This window comes from Rhinopithecus bieti, unplaced genomic scaffold, assembly GCF_001698545.2.
Source record: "Rhinopithecus bieti isolate Rb0 unplaced genomic scaffold, ASM169854v2 scaffold_32422, whole genome shotgun sequence".
Classification (NCBI taxonomy): Eukaryota; Metazoa; Chordata; class Mammalia; order Primates; family Cercopithecidae; genus Rhinopithecus; species Rhinopithecus bieti.
The window spans coordinates 3,064,424-3,085,766 of NW_016814631.1; the positions used below are offsets into that span (position 1 = coordinate 3,064,424).

Sequence of the window (21,343 nt, forward strand, 5' to 3'; positions counted from 1 at the left end):
TTTCAGATCATGACAGTTATTTTTATTTTTTTGAGATGGAGTCTCGCTCTATCACCCAAGCTGGAGTGCAGTGCATGGTCTCAGCTCACTGAAACTTCTGCCTCCCAGGTTCAAGTGATTCTTGTGCCTTAGCCTCCCAAACAGTGGGATTACAGGCGTGTGACACCATGCCCAGCTTTTTTGTATTTTTAGTAAAGATGGGGTTTCTCCATGTTGGCCAGGCTTGTCTCGACCTCCTGGCCTCAATGACTCACCTGCCTTGGCCTCCCAAAGTGCTGGGATTACAGGTGTAAGCCATCATGCCTGGCCCATCAGGCTGGGCGCGGTGGCTCAAGCCTGTAATCCCAGCACTTTGGGAGGCCAAGACGGGTGGGTCACGAGGTCAGGAGATCGAGACCATCCTGGCTAATATGGTGAAACCCCGTCTCTACTAAAAAATACAAAAAACTAGCCGGGTGAGGTGGCGGGCGCCTGTAGTCCCAGCTACTCGGGAGGCTGAGGCAGGAGAATGGCGTAAACCCGGGAGGCGGAGCTTGCAGTGAGCTGAGATCCGGCCACTGCACTCCAGCCTGGGCGACAGAGCCAGACTCCGTCTCAAAAAAAAAGAAAACAAATTCAGAGGGTACACGTGCAGGTTGGTTACACAGATCTATTGCCTAATGTTGGGGGTTTGGGCTCTATTGAACCCATTGCCCAAATAGCTAACACAGTACCCAGTGGGTAGTTTTTCCAACCCTGGCACCCATCCCCCGCTCCCTTTTGGAGTCCCCTTTGTGTCTCTTTTTTTTTTTTTTTTTTTTTTGGAGATGGAGTCTCGCTGTCCGACTGGAGTGCAATGGCGTGATCTTAGTTCACGGCAACCTCTGCCTCCCGGATTCAAGCTATTCTCCTGCCGTAGTCTCCCAAGTAGCTGGGATTACAGACACCATTAATTTTTGTATTTTTAGTAGAGACGGGGTTTCACCATGTTGGCCAGGCTGGTCTCAAGCTCCTGACCTTGTGATCCACCCGCCCACTGTGCCTAGCCTATCTTTATGCGTTACAGTACTTTTGGCAGACATGTTTCTGTGATAATCAGAAACTATCTGCACCTCTTAAGGCTTGTAACATTTTGAGATATGCTTTTCTATTTATTATCCCCCTTATTACATAAGCCCTTTGAAGATATATACTTTATCTGCCATCCTTCTTGGCACATGAAAGGTACACAATAATTATCTGCTTAATGTTGGTTTTTAACCTTATGTCAGGTTTACCTTTATGATTTTATGGTTCCTGAGATGTATTTAGTTTAAAACAATTAATTTGTGACAAGCAATTTGCCTGAGATAAAGATATGAGAAACACCTATAAAAAAGAAGCCAAAACCAATGAAGAATGATTAATGATTTATTTAAAAGTAATTTACTCAAACTCTCTGGGATAGAAAGAGCAGGGTTCTGCTGTAACATTTTACTCAGGTGGTGGTTCTTGATTATGTTTCAAAATAGCTAGCACCTAAGTTTCTTTGAGAAAGCTAGGATAAAAATACAAGTATAACCAAGTTAATTCAATACACACTTATTAAATGCCTATGTGCTACAGGTACTGTATACTAGGTACCGTGTGCTATGTGCTAGGGACACAAACACAATTGCAACACCGTCCCTACTGTTAAAAAGTTCAGGATAGATGACTGGCAGGGAGAGAAGAAAGGACATGGATGATAACCTTTCAGCTACCTTTGAACTAGACCTTTCAGGTAGAAACGCACATCATGAACATTCTAGGAACAGGGAAGAACATTAGCAGAGGACAGTGGAGCGTTGCATTGCTACTGCTTATGAAACAAGGTTTGTGGATGGCTGAAGAGCAGCCTAGGGACACCAAGGCCAGGTAGTGAAAGGCCCTAATGGTAATGAGACTGGAGAGAAGGTAGAAATCTCAGAGACATTCTAAGGTTACACTCAACAGGACCTGAAAAATACAAGGAGAGGACTACTATCACTGCTTGGTTAACTAGGTTGGACGGGAATGTCATTAAATTATAGCAGGATAAAAAAATGTTTTCATTGGGGTATGGAGACATAAAATTTTAATGTTGAATTGGCTATCTGCAGGATACAGCCATCTATATTAGGATCTTGTCTGATGATATATATTCACCCACATTAAGTCCTTGAAGGCCAGGTACACACATGAGAAGATACTTCCTACCTTAGGATAAACTTTCCTTATTATTTCCATAATCCACTTAACTGTAAAGGGTGTAGGGATTCCCACTTATGTATTCTGCATCATGCAGGCAAACATTAAAAATAAATCTCACAGGCAACTAAAAAACTGATTGAAAGGGGCTCCCAACAGGACAGATAACCACTGTGGCTTTGAGCTTTATTATCCAAGTACACAAAACTCTTAGCTGTGTCACTTGATCCTTCAATTTAGCTTATGTTTAATTTTGTTATGTGTTATGTTAGTGTGAAAATCAGTAAGAAATACAGGGAGGACATAAACAGAATCACTTATCCAGAGTAGCTTAAAGTAGTGGAGAAAAGTCAAATCCCACTATGGAAAGTAGAAATTACTTTAAGGATTATAATAAAGGAAAAGGGCACCATCAAAGTACAAAAGAAGATGGTTCATATATTTATCTAACCATCTACTAACGTAGTTGTGTAGGACGGCAGGAACAGTTTGAGACATGATCGTTTTTATGGCAGAGTGGCTGCCTCAATGAGGACTAAGGTGCTCCTGAGGCAAGCAGATCCCCTGTAGAAAAGAACACTTAGAAATTACCAGCAGAGTATATTTAATTCTTCCTGTCAGAAATAACAGACGCTGAGATAGCCCCTTCTTGTGGTTATTTCCTTCCTCTTCTTGCAGCTTCAAGAGTCACTCATTTAAGTCATTAGTTGATCTGTTTGTATACTCCAGAAAGCATCCAGAAGTTCTTACAGTATGTCCTTAATTGTACAACTTGAAGTTCAGAAACATCGGACTCACGATAACTCTAAACAAGTGCCTGGGTCTCCATTTCCATCTTCTCTGAAAACGCTCAGTCTTTAATTGGGACTTATTAAAACATAAACACTAAAACTAGCTACATATTACATAAAGGTGATGTGTTAAATAGATGGTTTGAGTGACTATCTTCATTCTGTTGCACTCATTTTGGAAATGGACATGTTCCTGTTTCTATAATCCTTTAAAATTCAGTCTTTTGTGAAAAGAAACTACTGTACAAATAAAGTTTTACATCATAAACCAAAAAGGTCTGGTATCTATCCCATTTAGTATTCAAGTTTACAGAAAAAAATCCAGTGACAACTGCTTTATTATTAAAAGTTATGAAATTCCATAAAGCACACAAAGTTATCTGCATTCAACTAACAAGTCTGATACATGTATTAAAAAATATATAACATAGATTTGTCTGTTTTAACATTTATATTCTATTTAAAAAGTAGTGACTTTACATATTTTGCAACTTGAATTTATAAAATATATACATCCACCCTACTCAAATCTCCAAGCATGAGCTTTCATTCCTATTAATAAAATGCACAATCTGTAGTTCTGAATAATAAAAGGAAAATGGTACCAACTAAAACGAACAAATTCATTTTGACCTGAACATGCATTTAGTTTTTGGCTACTAATCAACCCAATAATCCATTCAAATAATTATTTTACCTTGAGCCTGACCACAAATTTGCCTTTACATAAACAATCTGTGGTTAATTATGAAGAGGTGCATTTTCATGGTATCTGACAAAATTTACCAAGTTCGTTATGGTAGATTTCAGGCTTTAAATTGTATGTTTCAGGCTTCAAAAGATGCAGGATTATTCAATCCACATATCAGAAAACCTGACAAGTGATGTCATTTCAAAATCATGCTTTTGCCTTTGAGAAAACAACTTAGAACTGTGGTAGGGCCATCCTTTTCTCAAAACCCAGAGAGTGTATGTGCCAAGGACTAGAACAAGAACTGGATCTCTCCTTTTCCCAGTCAACTCCTCACTCACCATATTAAAACTGGAGTTATTGAGGTAAGTTAAGATAGATCAGCTTCTATTCAGGCTTTCCTTCCACATACTCAAAATACTCTCATATTTTATTAACAAAAAATTTTTCATAAAAAAAATAGTCATTTAATCATTTTAGAGACTCACCACAAAATACAAGTCACAATATTAACATGTGAAAATTAAAATTACAATTAACATCTCACCAGGATCAAAGAACTCTAACTTCAACTTTCAGGATAGAGAGCCAAGTTTCAAGTATATGTCTAGATTTATGTGCCTCTAAAGATAATAATGCACATAAACCTGTCTTAAATCAGCAAACAGATGAGGCATGGTGGCTTGCACCTGTAATCCCAGCACTTTGGGAGGCTGAGGCAGGAGGAATGCCTGAGCCCAGGAATTCAAGATCAGCCTGGGCAACATGGTGAGACCTCGTGTCTTAAACAAAAAACAAAAAACAGAAAAAAAAAAAAAAAAACTACATATCCATTCAGGCATGGTGGCACACACCTGTAGACTCACTCAGCTACTCGGGAGGCAGGAGGATTGCTTGAGCCAAGAAGGTCAAGGCTGCAATGATTGTTCCACTGCACACTCCAGCCTGGGCAACAGAGAAAGAACCTGTCTCAAAAAACAAAAACAACCCCCACACAATTTATGTTGAGAAAGCAAGTCTCGCACAAATTATTTTTAAAAAAGGATTCCAGGCTGGGTGCAGTGGGTCATGCCTGTAATCGCCAACACTTTGGGAGGCTGAGGTGGGCAGATCAGCTTGAAGTCAGGAGTTCGACACTAGCCTGGCCAACATGGTGAAACCTTGTCTCTACTAAAAATACAAAAATTAGTTAGGTGTGGCAGCGCATGCCTGTAATCCCAGCTACTCAGGAGGCCGAGGCAGGAGAATTGCTTAGACCCAGGAGGCGGAGGTTGAAATGAGCCAGATTGTGCCACTGCCCTAAAGCCCAGGTGACAGAACAAGACTCCGTCTCAAAAATAAATAAATAAATAAATAAATAAATAATAAAATAATAATCATTCCACATCTCAAAACGACTTAGAAATTTAAATGGAAAAATAAATAATTTGCTTGGGCAATAATTTGGCTTTGGGAGAGTCCTCATCCAAAAATAATAAAATTTCCTTAATATTAGTACTGAAGAACTAATTACAGCTAACAGCTCATTTGCCAAGCAGTCAATTATTCAACAAATTTAGCCATCTACTGACAAAATGAAATTAGTATCAGAAATTCCATGTATTTTATTTGTAGGAAGGAGAGCCATTTTAAATTTTTCAAAAATTCATGGCATAATTTTAATAATCTTCCTTCTGTAGATTCCCTAACCTCAGGAAAAAAAAGAGAATTAGAAGTTAGAAAAGGAAACTGTGGAAGAAGACTGATACACTGGACATCTGTGGGAAGAGACAGAAAAATAAGAAGAAAAAGAAAGGACGGATTTTAAAATTTAAAAAAGACTGCAAAGAGGATTGGGGCCAGTTGGTGCAGATTAAAAGACACCTTCTTCACAGACCTCAATCATGCACAGGCAGTAAGGGCATTACTACAACACAGAACAGTATAGTAGCTGATTTTGATAATGAATTCTCAGAAAATAATATGATTAAGCTTCAGTTCTTATTGAAAAGCAATTTACATACACAATTACAAACAACTGCAAATTTTAAGCATTCAGCTAAGATATGTACAAAAAAATTAATGAACATGAGATCAAGAAATATAAGCAGCAGTCACCATAAAGGCTTAGAACTAGTGACACTGAATTCTTTATTTAAAAAAATTTTGAACACACAGTACCTCCTCTTCTCTTCTATTTTAGGAAGAAGTTATAACAAGTTTAAATATCTCAATTCTGAAAAACAATAGGCTTTTAAAAAATAAGACTTGATTACCAGAAACAAGTAATATGTAGTTACATAACCATTTTCATATCACTACTCATATCCATTATTTACCAATTCATCTTTGACGCAACTTGGAAATAATTAAGCAGTCACTAGACACCTGTTTTAGAATCTGAAGAAATTATTATCCACCACAGGAATCTAATGATATATATATTTACATATATTTAAAATTTCATAAGGGAAAAAGTAATAAACTATTCTAGTTACTTTATACCAAATATTGATATTCCTAGTCAAAACAACAAGGATTAAGATCTTTCTCCAGATGAACTGTTGACTATATAGAAGCTATTTCCAGCACTTTCTTTTGGGGATTAAAAATGCTTTATTTCCCTGCTAACATGATAAATTATATATTACAAGTAAGTGCTTCAGAAGTGAATATTAATTCCTTAAGAGAACAACCATAAAATGTATTTTTTAAAATTCTCTTAAAACTGAAAACAATCCTTCTCTTTAAAACCTATGGCATTAATCCCTACTTGACCAAAAAAAAAAAAAGGAAGGGCACCATGTTCATGATCTAAGCATGCATAAATAAGGAAGCAAATGTATCACTGTCTTAATAGAATTTGGCAAACCAGAAGAATGGCCTAAAAATAAATAAATAAATAAATAAAAAAAGAAAAGTGTACATTATCTTCTAAGTATGAAAGTCTAATTCTGTAGGCCTATGTAGCAAATAGTGCCCCACGAGGAAATGCAGGGAGGAGGCAAGTAGCATATCCCTATATACATTTTCTTGATATTCTGGTTGTCTTTCAACAATGCATTACAGAGAAATATTCTTTTTATGATTACAAGCCATTCATTAATTGCTCTGTAGAGCAATGACTCAGATAAATGTCTTACGACTTTTAATAATGTAACTAACATATAAATTAAATTTAAGTGCAAGGAGTTTTCAATGATTCCTAAATTTCAAGAGAGTGTTGTTAACCTGATTATGAATTTTAACTGTTTGTGCTCCTATATTTTAGGATATTTCACCTTATTTTCTTCTCTTTAAACTGTAAGATGTACCGAAATTATTTCATTTTCCTCTACTTTCCTCTGTTTCATTTTAGTTTATGGTATTTATATGTAGAGAGAGAGGTATGTTAAAATATTGTTATAAAAAACTCAATTGAGGCTATATATGACCTATTACTCTATAGTATAGCATTGTTAATCTTTGACCCAGTATATTAATTCCTTTGGTGAATAAATGTCACCGGTCATTTCTTTATAAAAGCATTTTAGTAAGAGAACCAGCAATATGGAGAGAGATTTCTCCCCAACCCCCAGAAAAAGATCAAGTCAAACGGTAGTGTAGAGCAGTTATGTAAAATATGAAAATACATAATTTACAGCTGCAATTTTCATATTAAAAGCAGTTTAAAACTATGAGTAATTCAAAGACTTTCTGTCTTGGTTAAACAAGTCAACTAATAAAACTGACAGAGATCACTGTGAGAATTTATATTTATCTAGTGAAGACAAAACAAAAATGTTTATAATTTTTTAAAAGTGGTGATTGTTAACTAGCGGTATATAAACAGTGTCCACAATTTGGTGGCTGGCCATGGTTTTAATTTTTTTTTTCAAGTTATTTCTATAGCAGACATATTTTTGAAGTCTACCCACCCCTGAGTTCAGCAATTATACTTTGAGTGTAAAATTATATGCCCTTAATTAACAACATGTACAAAGCTACAAAATGTCATCTATACAGATTAAAAACAATTTTAAAATATTTACCAATTATTGATTGAATGGTTTTACTGGGGTACATATTTCAAACCTTTCAGCCAACTGGCTTTTAGTTTTAAGCCCAAATTGATTCATATATTCACTGTAGGATATTTCAAAAAGAGTGCAACAATAAGGCATTAGTTAAAATAACACTGTAGTAGAAACAGAGTTTGCATATGTGAAAGGAATGTTATAAAATAGCATGTAATCAGCTTCTTAAAAAGAACTTAAGTTGCAGTATCATTAACGTCACATGGTACCGAAATTGGAGCCTTTCAACAATTTTTTTTCTGTAGAAAATTTGATCTAACTGTAAGCAAAGTCTTTTCAACACAACAAAACAAAACGCCCTCGCAGGAAAAACTATAGGCTGTGATGAGACAAATAAGCAAACCGCATTGATAGTGATTTTTGCCTAAATTTTAAAATAAAAAGTCCACACTCTTGTTAAAACATTAAGGCTCTGGTCAAAATGTATTTCTTATTTTTAGGCGTGCGAGGATTGAACGGACAAGAGTGCTACTTACAAGTAAGAGAAAATTTACAAGAAAAAACTTAACAAAAGTTTTCAATAAAAGTACTGTAACATTCAAACTTGACTTATAATAAAAGAAACAAGATTGCAAACAAAAATGTTTACGGGTTTTCCAAACATAAATAAATGAAATAGTGTTTAGGCAGTAGGGCTCATGCTGATGGCTAGCAGGAAGTGAACAGAGTGTAACCTACTTGGAAAAAATCTTTAATGTACAAATAACAAGCCCAAATTACGGACTGCAGCAATTTAATCATCACTGCCATTTTCCTTACTTCCGAAATAAAGCCTTGATTAAACCATTATTAAACCATTCATACCCTATATTACTCATACCTTTACTTCAGAGATTGAGGAACTATATACAACAAATGAATTTATTTTCACCATAGGGATAACATACTGTACCTCTCTGCCAATGTTACTTGAAAATCTTCCATGTCAAAACAACTTGACAGTAGATATAAACAATTCAATAAATACGCAATGATCTTTCATTACAGTCCTTTAAAGACGCATGTTAATTCATGCTGTTAACCTTAGGATCACAGTGCATAGAATCCAAATATAAACAGTTGGGGTGACTTTTAAAGTAATGTTGGATCCCTCACTTTATTTATATTCCCACTATAACCGACAAGTTCATTTCATAGGCCCTATCATGCATTAATCATTGAGTGGCAGGAGTTAATGAAAACTTTTCCTGTTACAACGTCCATTGCCGGCAATGAACGTACCAAAACCGCCAAGGAAGTCATTGTTATTGCACTATACATAAGGACCTGGAGCTTTTCCAAAAGCTTAAAAAAATAAAAATAAAAAATGGAATTATATTTGACGTTTCCTGACACCTGCATTAATACTGTATGACTAATAAAAGCATGTCAGTTGCCTGGACTGAACCAGCGATCAACATGCGCCCAGAATGCACACAAGTAAAAATGCAGTAAAAGGAAGTAGTCTTCATTGCCTATAGGTCACTTCCAGTCAAAGGTTAAAGTTCAAAGACTGAATGATCAAAGTGCTCATTTTCTCAGTAGGACTATCTTCTGCTAGGAGGATGATAACAGTGGCATCAACAAGTATCATCTTTAAGAAAAGGAGAAAAAAGATAATTAAAAAGTCAAGCATGTGTAAGTAAATTCTACAAGTTTGTTTAATGTAGAAATAATTTCAATTAGCAAGAAGTACACAGTTTACATGTCTGATCTGTCTCCCACAAACCTGTGAATACAAAGTGTAATCTGTGTTCAATTATACAGTGATAAACAAATTAAGTTTTATTCTTTCAGAAAAATAGTTCACACAAACCTTAAAATGATATGTTATTAGTACATTCTATTTAAAATAATAAACTGATATGACATGTTAGTACATATTCAGGATGTATTAATCTTAAGAGAATTATTTTATGGGCAACAAGTTCACACTGTAATGAGATAGGAGGTAAACTCCTGATCAACAGTGCCATGCTATTTAACACAGAATAATACACAATTTGTCTTTAGACTGTGAAGGAAGTAACCTTTCTTTACCAATGAGATACAATCTCCAAATCAATAAACAGTTAAGATTAATTTCCCTTTAGAAAATAAGCTTTCAGGCCGGACATGGTGGCTCACACCTGTAATCCCAGCACTTTGGGAGGCCAAAGCAGGCAGATCACTTGAGGTCAGGAGTTTGAGACCAGCCTGGCCAACATGGTGAAATTCTATCTCTACTAAAAATACGAAAATTAGCTGGGCATGGTGGTACACACCAATGGTCCCAGCTACTCAGGAGGCTGAGGCAAGGGAATTGCTTGAACCCGGGAGGCAGAGGTTGCAGTGACCCAAGACTGCGCCACTGCACTCCAGCCTGGGAGACAGAGGGAGGCTCTGTCTCAAAAAAAAAAAAAGGAAAGAAAATAAGCTTTCAGCAAGTATAGACACATATGCAAATAGGGTCATTATTTAATAATAACTTCTGGTAGTCTCAACACATATGTATGTAACACAGACAACTTTAGAATTCATTATTTATTTTATAAAATTTCACGAAACATATCTGAAACATTTATTTTGAGGATGTTATTCTTCAGAAGGAAGCTACATAAAGAAACTAAGACTGGTGGCCAAGAGTTGTGAAAGCACTCACGGAAAAAATTCTGAAATCCTAGCCAAAATATTTTACAAACTGTCTGATACAGTTTGGGTATCTGCCCCTTCAAATCTCATGCTGAAATGAGTGATCCCCCATGCTGGAGAGGGGCCTAATGGGGGAGGTGTTTGGGTCATGGGGGCAGATCCCTCAGGAATGGTTTGGTGCCCTCCTTGCAGTCATTAGTTCACATGAGATCTGGCTGTTAAAGAGTCTAGGACCTCCTTCTTCTGTCTCTTGCTCCCTCTCTTGCCATATGTGACTTGCCTGCTCTCCCTTCACCTTCTACCATGAGTAAAAGCTTCCTGAGGCCTCACCAGAAGCAGATGCCGGCACTATGCTTCTGTACAGTCTGCCAAACTATGAGCCAAATAAACTTCTCTTCTTATAAATTAGTCTCAGGTATTTCTTTAGAGCAACACAAAACATTAATACACTATCTCATGTTAGAATTGATATACTGCTAATTAAAAACCAGTAAAATCTGACTTCTAAGCTGGGTAAACTCAGAGTATTCCAAACAGAATGGAGTTTAAAAATAAATCATCCCTTATTAATTAGATGCCTTAAAATAAATAAGAATAGTATCTTTAAGAAAACAAGTAGTTTATATCCTGTAAGGTTCACTCACAATTTTCTTGGCAATGCAAAGTGGCTCACGCCTGTAATTCCAGCATTTTGGGAGGCTGAGGTGGATGAACTGCTTGAGCCCAGGAGTTCAAGACCAGCCTAGGCAATATGGCAAAATCTTGCCTCTAAAAAAATACAAAAATTAGCCTGGCATGGTAGTGCATGCCTGTAGTCCCAGCTACTTGGGAGGCTGAGGCTGAGGTGGGAGGATCGCTTGAGTCTCAAGAGGTTGAGGCTGCAGTGAGCCGTGATCCCTAGGCAACACCGTCTCCAAAAAAAAAAAAAGGGATGTTCTTTAAATTATTGTGGTACTTGGAACAGAGAACATATACTTGTTATGGATATAAAACAAACTTAGGAATATGAAGAAGTTCCTTAAAACATCACTTCTGCAATAGAGTAACAATAGGGTTGGTCCCTAAAACTAACACTAAAACTAATCATACTCAAATCTCTAAGCTAAAAGATGGCACTAAATTCTACCTAATATGTCAAACTACTGGGGATAAATTTTAAGGTGATACAAGATAACAATGCATACAATAAGAAAAGTGACAGATAAAATTCAATTTGAACATAATGTTATCTAGTTAACTACCAATAAACTTGTATCTCCACATACCATCTTTGACAGGTGGTAGCATAAATGCATCTTTATTAGCTTGTTCATTTTAGTATAGTGGGTTTCTGTAGAATGTGCTACCAAAATGATTATGGTATCTTTGTGAAGCTATTTTCCATATCTCAATCCCTGTTATGATACTACCCACCTAGTTTTGAAGAAACAAACGATCTATAACAGCTAGATCCACAGGCACTTGCAGGATTACAAATCCATGATGGCTATATGTAATCAAGAGTTTATAAGCAAATTCTAAGTATAGATACAGGTATGAGCCAAAGTCACGGCTGTCCTTTTTCTAAATAGCAGGCCATAACTGAGAAGCAAAAAACTTATCCATTAGTAGAAAGAACATAGTTTGCTAGCCAGAAGAAAGTATTATTGGATACCAGGACAGACTAACCCCCCAACCTAAATAAATAAATAAATAACTGAGTAAACCCATTTTGGATCAAGACAAATACAGGCCAACAAAAGGTGGTAAAAGAATGGTGTACTTAATCTCTTGGCTAGAGTATTTATGACAAGATAATGGCTTAAAGAAAAATCTAGTATTAACCATTTATATTTTTCCTGGAACTTCAGAAGCCTTTACTAAAATTACACTTTCAAATATAACATACCAACTACCAGTTTAAAAGAGGTGACACCTACCATGGCTAACTTCACTGGGCTTCTGAGAAATGTAAATGAGAGAGAACTATATTAGAAGAAGGTCATTTAGTTTTCTCCTGAGAATAAAAACTATCATATAGTTTTCCAACTATCATGGAAACCCATCTCCTTGTATATCCCCAGAGACAGAAGACTAGAAAAAAAAGGAACACAGTAATATAGTCAGTGGATATGAAGTGTATGCTACCTCCAAGAAAGAAAAAATATTTAGTTTTGTCTCTCAACAATTTAGGGAATTAAAATTTTCCTTTAATGAACTAATTGAAGAAATATTTCAAAGTAGGCAGACAACAGACTTGTTAATCAGCAGGAAACAGAAGCACAAACAGAGTAAAAGTTTAGACTCAGGAATTTAGTAAATGGTTTTGTAACTCCAAAAGGTAGTACAAATAAAAAAGTTCACAACACAGGTAAATCTATGGACAGCTACTATAAGGCAGGAAGAAAGGAGTTTGATACTACTAGTCTGAGACAATTTTATGCTCCTGCCCTCTTGTAGTCTTTATACTGCTATAGAAATGCTCCACCTGAACAGAATCAGAATGCAGTCCATGGTTTTTAAAAACCAGTATTCCTCTACATCTCCCCCAAATTACAGACTCATTTTGTTGGATATGCCATCTAAACATTATGCCAATTTCATTTCCTATGAGCCTAGATCTCTGAAACCAACCTTCAACAGGAGCCTTAAGTTACATGGGGTGAACATCCCTAAATCCAAAATCTGAAACTTTTTAAGCATCAAAATGACACCAAAAGTGGAAAATTCCAGACCTGACCTCATGTGACAGGTCAGAGTTAAAACTTTGTTTCATGCAAAAAATTATTTAAAATGCTGTATAGGTCCAGTGTGGTGGCTCATGCCTGCCATCCCAGCACTTTGGGAGGCTGAGGCAGATTGCTTGAGTCCAGGAATTTGAGACCAATCTGGGCAACATAGTGAAATCCCACCTATACCTCCTGCAAAATATACAAAAATTAGCTAGGCATGGTGGTACATTGCCTGTAGTCCCAGCTACTTGGGACACTGAGGTGGGAGGATCACCAGAGCCCGGGAAGTTGAGGCTGCAGTGAGCCATGATCGCACCACTGCACTCCAGCCTAAGTGACAGAGATTCTGTCTAAAAAAAAAAAAAAAAATGCAGTTTTGTATAAAATTACCCTCAGATTATGTGTTTAAGGTATATGTGAAACATACATAAATTTCATGTTTAGACTTGGCTCCCATCCCCAAGATAGCTCGTTATGTATATGTAAATATTTGAGGAAAAAAAAAGAAATCAAAAACACTTCTGGCACCAACCATTTCAAATAAGGGATATTCAACATATAGTTTATAACTAACCATTCAATTTTCTAACACTTTAAGGAGAATGGTTCCAGCCAGCCACAAATCTGTCCTCCCCTCTGTGGAAAGCAAATCATTTATGAAATTAAGTTGTATATGCCTGATACTGACCTCAGAAAACCAATGGACCATACAACTAATGGACTTTAGTTGGCTACCTCACTGAAATTATTTTTATGGTCTCACAAAGAGACACGTTCAAAAGATACTTTCTATCCTTCCCAAGAACAATGATCATGTCTGTTTTATGATATAGAACTTTGAGGCCTCAATCATTCATTTATTTGCGCATGGAACTGTAAGCAGATCTGTTTTCTACGGAAGATTCTAGCCCTGAATCATAAAAAATATTCCTTAACCCATCTATATGCTGAGGTGAGTTGTCTATTTTGCATACCTATTTTGGTTAGGTTTCTTTATTTTTTTTTAACCCTATTCTCCCTGCTCAATTGATTATTCAAAGCATAAGAATCCCCTCCCACTCCCCAACTGCCTTAACTGGCAATGGCAATGAATAAATTTGCATTTCAAAGCAGGTATGACTTCAATTTCTTAGTGAACAGAAACCATAAAGGAATTTTGGAAAACACATTGATAGTCAACTTTAAGTAATAAAGAAATGTGCAGTCACTATCAATACAACTTTTTATTTAATATATCCAAAGACCTCTAAACACTAATGAGGTGACTTTTTACATGGTAATAAATCACTGTGTGGTAAGTAAGAACCTCCAAAGAAATAAATATAAGCTATGATGCATACAAAGACAATAGTAGTGGGATAAACTGACTGGCCTAATTCTTAAAGGATTCTAACTAATAATGTAGAAAACCACAAATTTAAGCTGAGAGAAGTCTCTTTCAAGAACTTTAACACTGGTATCTGGCAGCTCAGCTTTAGCATGTCAGCAGAGTCCTCCTCTTATAAAACCAGGAAATGAAGTGAATTTCAGATTTGTTGTTTTTCATTAACTGTGACTCATCCTGCATCCAGTATCCAGGAAGTATATATATAGTCATTAATCTAAATCAAACCTCTCTTGCCTCTTTGCTTAGATCTGGCAAACACCGACTCACCTTGACCCAAGTATGTCGGGAAGCACCACACAGGAGGACTGTGGAGCTTGAGACCTGAGGTATACAATTCCGCTTAGTTTCTAGAAACTGAAATGCTAAGTGTTTATAATTCTATAGAAGTGTTTATCCAATTCTTAGTAAGCCTTTGTTCAGTTTCTGAACTTTCTGCCTAGCCTTGAAAGTCACATAAGGAAACTGGCCTGTTCTGTAATCCTTTGAAAATTAGATGATGCTAAGAAACATCAAGAGTCCGTATGTCTTGGTAACTAGGTGTTATACTGGAACTAAGCAGTATAACACTTAGAGCTAAGCAGAAAAAGATACGCTGACTTGTGGAAAGTTCTAATAAAAAAATTAATGTTATGCTTTTTATAAGTGTATGATTATCTTTGATAAGATTACCCAAATTTACCTATAATGCCAGGACAAGCTATTATTCACATTGACTGTGACTGCTATTCTGATATATATATAGGAGAAGACAGCATGTGCTACACAGCTGAAATGCATTAAGTGAAGGAAAAAAGTGAAGGAAAAGTTCAAAGATGATTCTCTGTAGCCATCCTAGTTGGATGACAGAACAATTGCTTTACCATCTCAATGTATAACAAATATTTCCATTCCTTGATTGCTATGAAACTCACTTTCAAAACAAAGTTGTTCCTTAAAGGGAGAATGGTGGAGGGGAATGATTCAAACATTCAGTGTTCAAGCAAGAGGAGAAAATTATTGAGAGAGAAGAACGGCCATCGCCAAGTCAATGAACCAAGGATATTTTAAACAGAATTATCTGTAAACGAAAAAAAAAAGTTTTATGTACCCGGGATTGGGGACTGGACTACAACAGTCATAATTCAGGAGAATAAGAATCCAGTGCCTTTTAAAAATAGCTCATTTGCATTGAGGGGAGAGGTGAAAGAGGAAGGGATAACTTTAATCTGATTTATTGGAAAAACAAATTACTGTATGAACTTCAGACTATTTTACATTATGCGAAAGGTTAATTTGGTTTGAAAATCTATTTTTTTGGTACTTCTTGGCTTACTTGGAGATTATGTGTCTCCAAACTACATAAATAACATAAATATAACACCAATTATAGCTTCCCTTCTTTTCTCCAAGTCTTACAGCAAATTTATATAATCTTCAAATCAAAATGCTAAAAAGTTACTACAAATTCAAACTGCTTACCATGATACCACCATTTTGTTTTCTTTGGATTCTTGTTACATGTTCGCACATAAAAAGAATTATCTGGTGGTCGTCTCTGAAACAAAAAATAATTTAAATAGGTAAGTCGAAAAACAGAAAAACTAAGAGGGTGACAGTTTTAATAAAAGCTTAAGCAAAATTAACAGAATGCATAAAAAACATATATCTAAAAGAATAAAAACTATAAATATATTCCAGGAAATGTGTATGCTTAACACCTAAATTTAAAAAAGGAATAATAAGGGTGTTTGAGTGTGGTCCGTGTTAGGTTCCAGCCTGGCCAACATGGTGAAACCCAGTCTCTACTAAAAATACAAAAAAATTAGCTGGGCGTGGTGGTGCATGCCTATAATCCCAGCTACTTGGGAAGCTGAGGCAGGAGAATCGATCGAACCCAGGAGGCAGAGGTTGCAGTGAGCCGAGATCGTGCCATTGCACTCCAGCCTGGCAACAGAGTGAGACTCTTGTCTGAAAACCAACCAACCAAACAAAAAAATTAAATTAATTATAAGGGGAATTAAGAAGGACTGATGAGAAAAGGCAAATTCACATAATTTAACATAAATTCACATAATTTAAACATAGCCGGGAGTGGTGGTGGGCACCTGTAATCTCAGGTACTTGGGAGGCTGGGGCAGGACAATCGCTTGAACCCAGAAGGTGGAGGTTACAGTGAGCCGAGATGGTGCCACTGCACTCTAGCCTGGGTGACAGAGTAAGACTCCATCTCAAAAAAGAAATAAACAATAAAACAAAACAAAGGGCCAGGCGCAGTGGCTCACACCTGTAATCCCAGCACTTTGGGAGGCCCAAGCGGGCAGATCACGAGGTCAGGAGATCGAGACCATCCTGGCTAACACGCTGAAACCCTGTCTCTACTAAAAATACAAAAAAAAAAAAAAAAAAAAAAAATTAACTGGGCGTGGTGGTGGGCGTTTGTAGTCCCAGCTAACTCAGGAGGCTGAGGCAGGAGAATGGCGTGCACCCGGGAGTCGGAGCTTGCAGTGAGCCGAGATTGCGTCACTGCACTCCAGCCTGGGCATCAGAACCAGACTCCATCTCAAAACAAACCAAAACAAAATCAAAAAAACAGAAAAGTCTACTAAACTAGATTTGTCTGGAGAAGTATAACAACGTACACACCTCCACAAAGAACTATATTTTTACTGTAATAGGATACCATCAAAGATAGACCAGAAGATTCAGTTTCTAAACAGTATTTAAGAGAAAAAATGGGAAAAATATATATTGGCATTTCTGCTGTAATTGGCCTTTCTGCTGAACATATGCCCTGACTAGAACAATATGAGAAATATATGGCAGCTCTGCAAGGGAGCTACCTCAGATAAAGCGATGCCAACAACACTGAAGATACATTATGGAAGACATTTTTCCTGAAATCTGTTGGATACTGACTAGAGAAAAGAAAATGTATACCCTCTACAAAGACTTGGAAACATCAAATTTATATTAAAGCTATATTAAAGTTTATAGACACTATGATAGCTATCTTTAAGTCTCCTTTATGCCTTTCAGAATCACTCCAATAACTTGATTATTTTCCTATCATTAAATATTTTATAGTGTATATACAGAATTTATTTTCAGACTTAAATCTGCTTAGTTAAGCTAATGAAAATGAGAGATTAAGGGAATCCTTTCCTCTACCTGAGGCTAATGAAAATAAGTGAATTTGGTATGACATCATTTAAGGAAAGTCTAACCAGAAAGCAATGGTGAGTAGGACTCTGTGATAGCAAGAAGGAAAACAGCTAGTCCATTTGGCATTTCTAAAACTCATATATGTAACTATTAGCCTAGTTGAGCCTCATAATGTTCTTATGTGTTAATATTAATAGTAATTTTATTTAACAAAAAGAAATATTAGAGCACAAGACATTTAAGGTATTTAAGTGTTCCAAGTTAATCTGTGCACACAATTTGAGAAAATTCCTAAAAAAATGAATATTACGAAATTAGATGCAAAAATGAATATTATAAAATTAGATGCCTGAGTACTTCAAGGAAGGGATAATTCTACAAAGTCAAATCTATGTTCATATGGAATTGGTATTACTAGAGCAAATAATTTCACAAACTCATTTTAGGTATGTATTGATTAGAACCCAAAAATCATCAGAAAAGTCTTCAAAAAATACATATTTAGAAAAAAGAAATACTCACTTCTATTTGCTTAAATCATTTATCTCCCTGACAAGTGATCAGGGAGATACAGTTCTTGGAAAAGAAACTACACAAAAGATGTCTTACAAAATTGTTTTAGGAATGGAATACAAACTGAAAAGTTTGAACAATGTAAGTATATTATTATAAAGGCATGCGAATAAAGTGAAATTTACTGAAAGGCCTGTGATCTCAGTATCAGAAATTATCTTTAATCCACTGCAATCTAATGGCATACTGGATTTAAATACCTTCAGCTTATGGAACCACTCCTGATTGTTTAAAAGGAAAATGGAATGAAAGAATTATGACTAAAATTCCAAACACCTAAGGTAAAATATTTTAATAGTAGTAGAATTAACAAAGTAAAGCCCATAGAACCATGTTCACTACAGCATAAAGTTTACAAAGTTTACCTGTTTTAATAGTAAAACGTGTAGGTAGGTATTTAAAATACTTTTCTTTTTTCTTTCTTTTTTTTTTTTGAGACAGATTCTTGCTCTGTTACCCAGTTTGGAGTGCAGTGGCATGATATCAGCTTACTGCAACTTCAGCCTCCTGGGATTAAGCAAGTCTTGTGCATCAGCCTCCCAAGTAGCTGGGACTACAGGCATGCGCCATCACACCCTGCTAATTTTTCTATTTTTGGTAGACAGGGTTTAGCCATTTTGCCTAGGCTGGTCTCAAATTCCTGGCCTCAAGTGCTCCACCCCTCTAGGCCTCCTAGAGTGCTAGGATTACAGGCATGAGCCACTGCACCTGGCCTAAAACACTTTTTAAGGTTTCTTTGGAGCTAGATCCTCTCAATGCCAAAGCAAATTTTCCTCTTCATCTTTGTAACTTACCACTTAGCACAGCAAAAGTAGCACACACTGGGTACCTAGTAAATGTTTTTTGAATTTTATTGTATTTCATGGAAATCTTGATTTCCAGATTATCATCTTGATTAAACATATTATACAACTATTACAGTAAAAATATAGTTTATTACTGCTTTAAATGGAATAATTAGTCTTATACTAAGTATGCAAGAAACACTAGTAGCAGACAACTAGAATGTAAGGGGAATGGTGAGGGTTAGAGGAAGATGAAGGAAGTATACAGAATATAGTCATTCTCTAGTTTTTAATAATAAATCATTATACTGAAATGTAAAAATCTAGTCATGAGGCACATGCAAGACTATGTACAGATATCACTGACATTCATCTCTTAATAACTTTCTTACTAAATCCTGTCGTTACCATCTCACCTTTCTACAGTCTTTAAGCGTAACAGGAACACAGAAGGCCTTGTACCCACAAACTGCTTTGCCCTACACATAAAAGTTTAAAACGTGTCTGTGTGTTGGGGCTGGGTAAGAGGAGAAAATGTAACAGCAATAAGCAACAAATGAGTAAAAAAAAACAAACAAACAAACAAAAAACAACAACAACAAAAAAAAAACAAAAAAAAAACAATTTAACCCATTATTTCACATGCTGTGGCTTAGAGTGCTTCAGATTCTAAATAACCTATCATTTAAAAATGAACTATTATCTTAAAAGTTCTCCAAATACTAATTTACTAAAAATGACATTCAATTCAACTTGGAGAAAAGGGAAGAAAACTGTAAAACACAAAGAGCTCCCTAACCTCTGCCCTAGCTGTTTAAAACAGAATGCAAAAGGAAACCCTCATGGGGATTTAAGAGGGGTTTTAAAATGTAGAAATACATAAATGTTATGCTATACTAACCCTTTAGCAGGAATGACAAGAGGGTGAGAAGTGCACAGAGGATTCAGACACATTTAAAGGGTATCCTAAACTTACCTATATTTTTTTAAAATTTATTTTATTATTTTTTTGAGATGGAGCCTCGCTCTGTTGCCCAGGCTGGAGTGTAGTGGGGTGATCTTGGCTCACTGCAATCTCCGCCTCTTGGGTTCAGGCGATTCTCCTACCTCAGTCTCCTGAGGAGATGGGATTACAGGCATACACCATCACACCCAGTTAATTTTTATATTTTTAGTACAGACAAAGTTTCACCATGTTGGCCACGTTTGTCTTGAACTCCTGACCGCAGGTGATTCACCCACCTAGGCCTCCCAAAGTGCTGGGATTACAGGTGTTGAGCCACCATGCCCAGCCTACATTTTAAATTTAGTAAGTGATTTTTTTCTGTTTTTTTCCCCCCCCATGTCCATTAGACATAGAATCTGTGGATTAATAAAGGAGAACAGGAAGAAACGTCCTGAAAATTCTACTGGTAAACTAGTCTTCCTCCTTCAACCTAATCATTAGGACAGGAAAGCTCTGGTTCCTGAAAAATTTCCTGAAACAGGTTGATAGGGTGGGAGCTGGCAGAAGGGAGAAGGAAGCTATGATGCACTTTTCTGAGGCTTTCCATTGTGAAATCTACAAAAAGAACTTCTTGTACACGTTTACCCTGTGCACACTTTTGGGAATAAAATCAGATTTAAGAACATACCGTACATTTCCTGTTTAAAAAAATATAAAACAGTAAATCTGGCTTCTACCCCATTCAACATGTAAAACTTCTATTTGGAATGAAAGATATCAAAATAACTTTTGAATTTATTACTAAACATGAAATTCCCCATAATTTTAAAATAAAAGCATTAAGTCCTTCCTCTAAATAAAAAGAATTACGTATTAAAATTGTTTATCTACTTAAACTGAAAGAAGAGATATTATCTGGAATAATTCTGAAAAGTCCTACCTTTTCCTTGCAGCTGGAAAGCATGCTAATAATGCTAAGACAAACTGATTGGACTGAGAGCGCTGGGGACCAGTCTTCTGTTAGAATGGATAAACAGATATGACCATTGCTATAAACATGAGGATGAACAGGAATATTTTCACCAGTAAACATGACCTAAGAGAGAATAAAATTCCATTAAAACTCAAATATTCTCTATTACCAAAAACTAAAATATTCTCCATGTATAACAAGTATTGATTATAAAAAAAAACCAAAAACCCACCAAAATCAGTGCCAGGAACATGATAAACAACTGCTTATTTGTTTACTCTCATTAACTCAGTAAGTATTGGTTTCACTGAATGAATAACCACGTAGTAGGGAAAAGAAGCCACATTATTTTTTATTTTGGTTATTTTGATAAATTATCCTTAAAATTCTAAACTACTATGTATTTTCACTAGTGAAAGACAACTACATTTATAAGAATGATTTTCAAATTCTCTTCATTGCTCTCTGCATATAAAATCAAGTATGTTAAAAT

The 21,343-nt window shown here is 36.0% G+C and overlaps 1 protein-coding gene across 6 annotated transcripts in view; it reads right to left on the reverse strand.

The window, feature by feature from the left end:
* UBE2W (ubiquitin conjugating enzyme E2 W) overlaps positions 1 to 21,343 on the reverse strand; it is an 83,268-nt gene that overhangs the window by 4,356 nt on the left and 57,569 nt on the right. For 2 of the 6 annotated variants that reach the window (XM_017851616.1, XM_017851615.1), the window contains 4 exons: positions 20,818 to 20,973; positions 15,891 to 15,966; positions 14,700 to 14,753; positions 8,121 to 9,297 (listed from right to left, as the gene is read on the reverse strand). In XM_017851616.1, coding sequence (XP_017707105.1) covers positions 9,284 to 9,297; positions 14,700 to 14,753; positions 15,891 to 15,966; positions 20,818 to 20,973 — 300 coding nt within the window. In that variant the 3' untranslated portion in view covers positions 8,121 to 9,283. The other 4 variants (XM_017851618.1, XM_017851621.1, XM_017851619.1 and 1 more) reach the window with 4 other exon arrangements.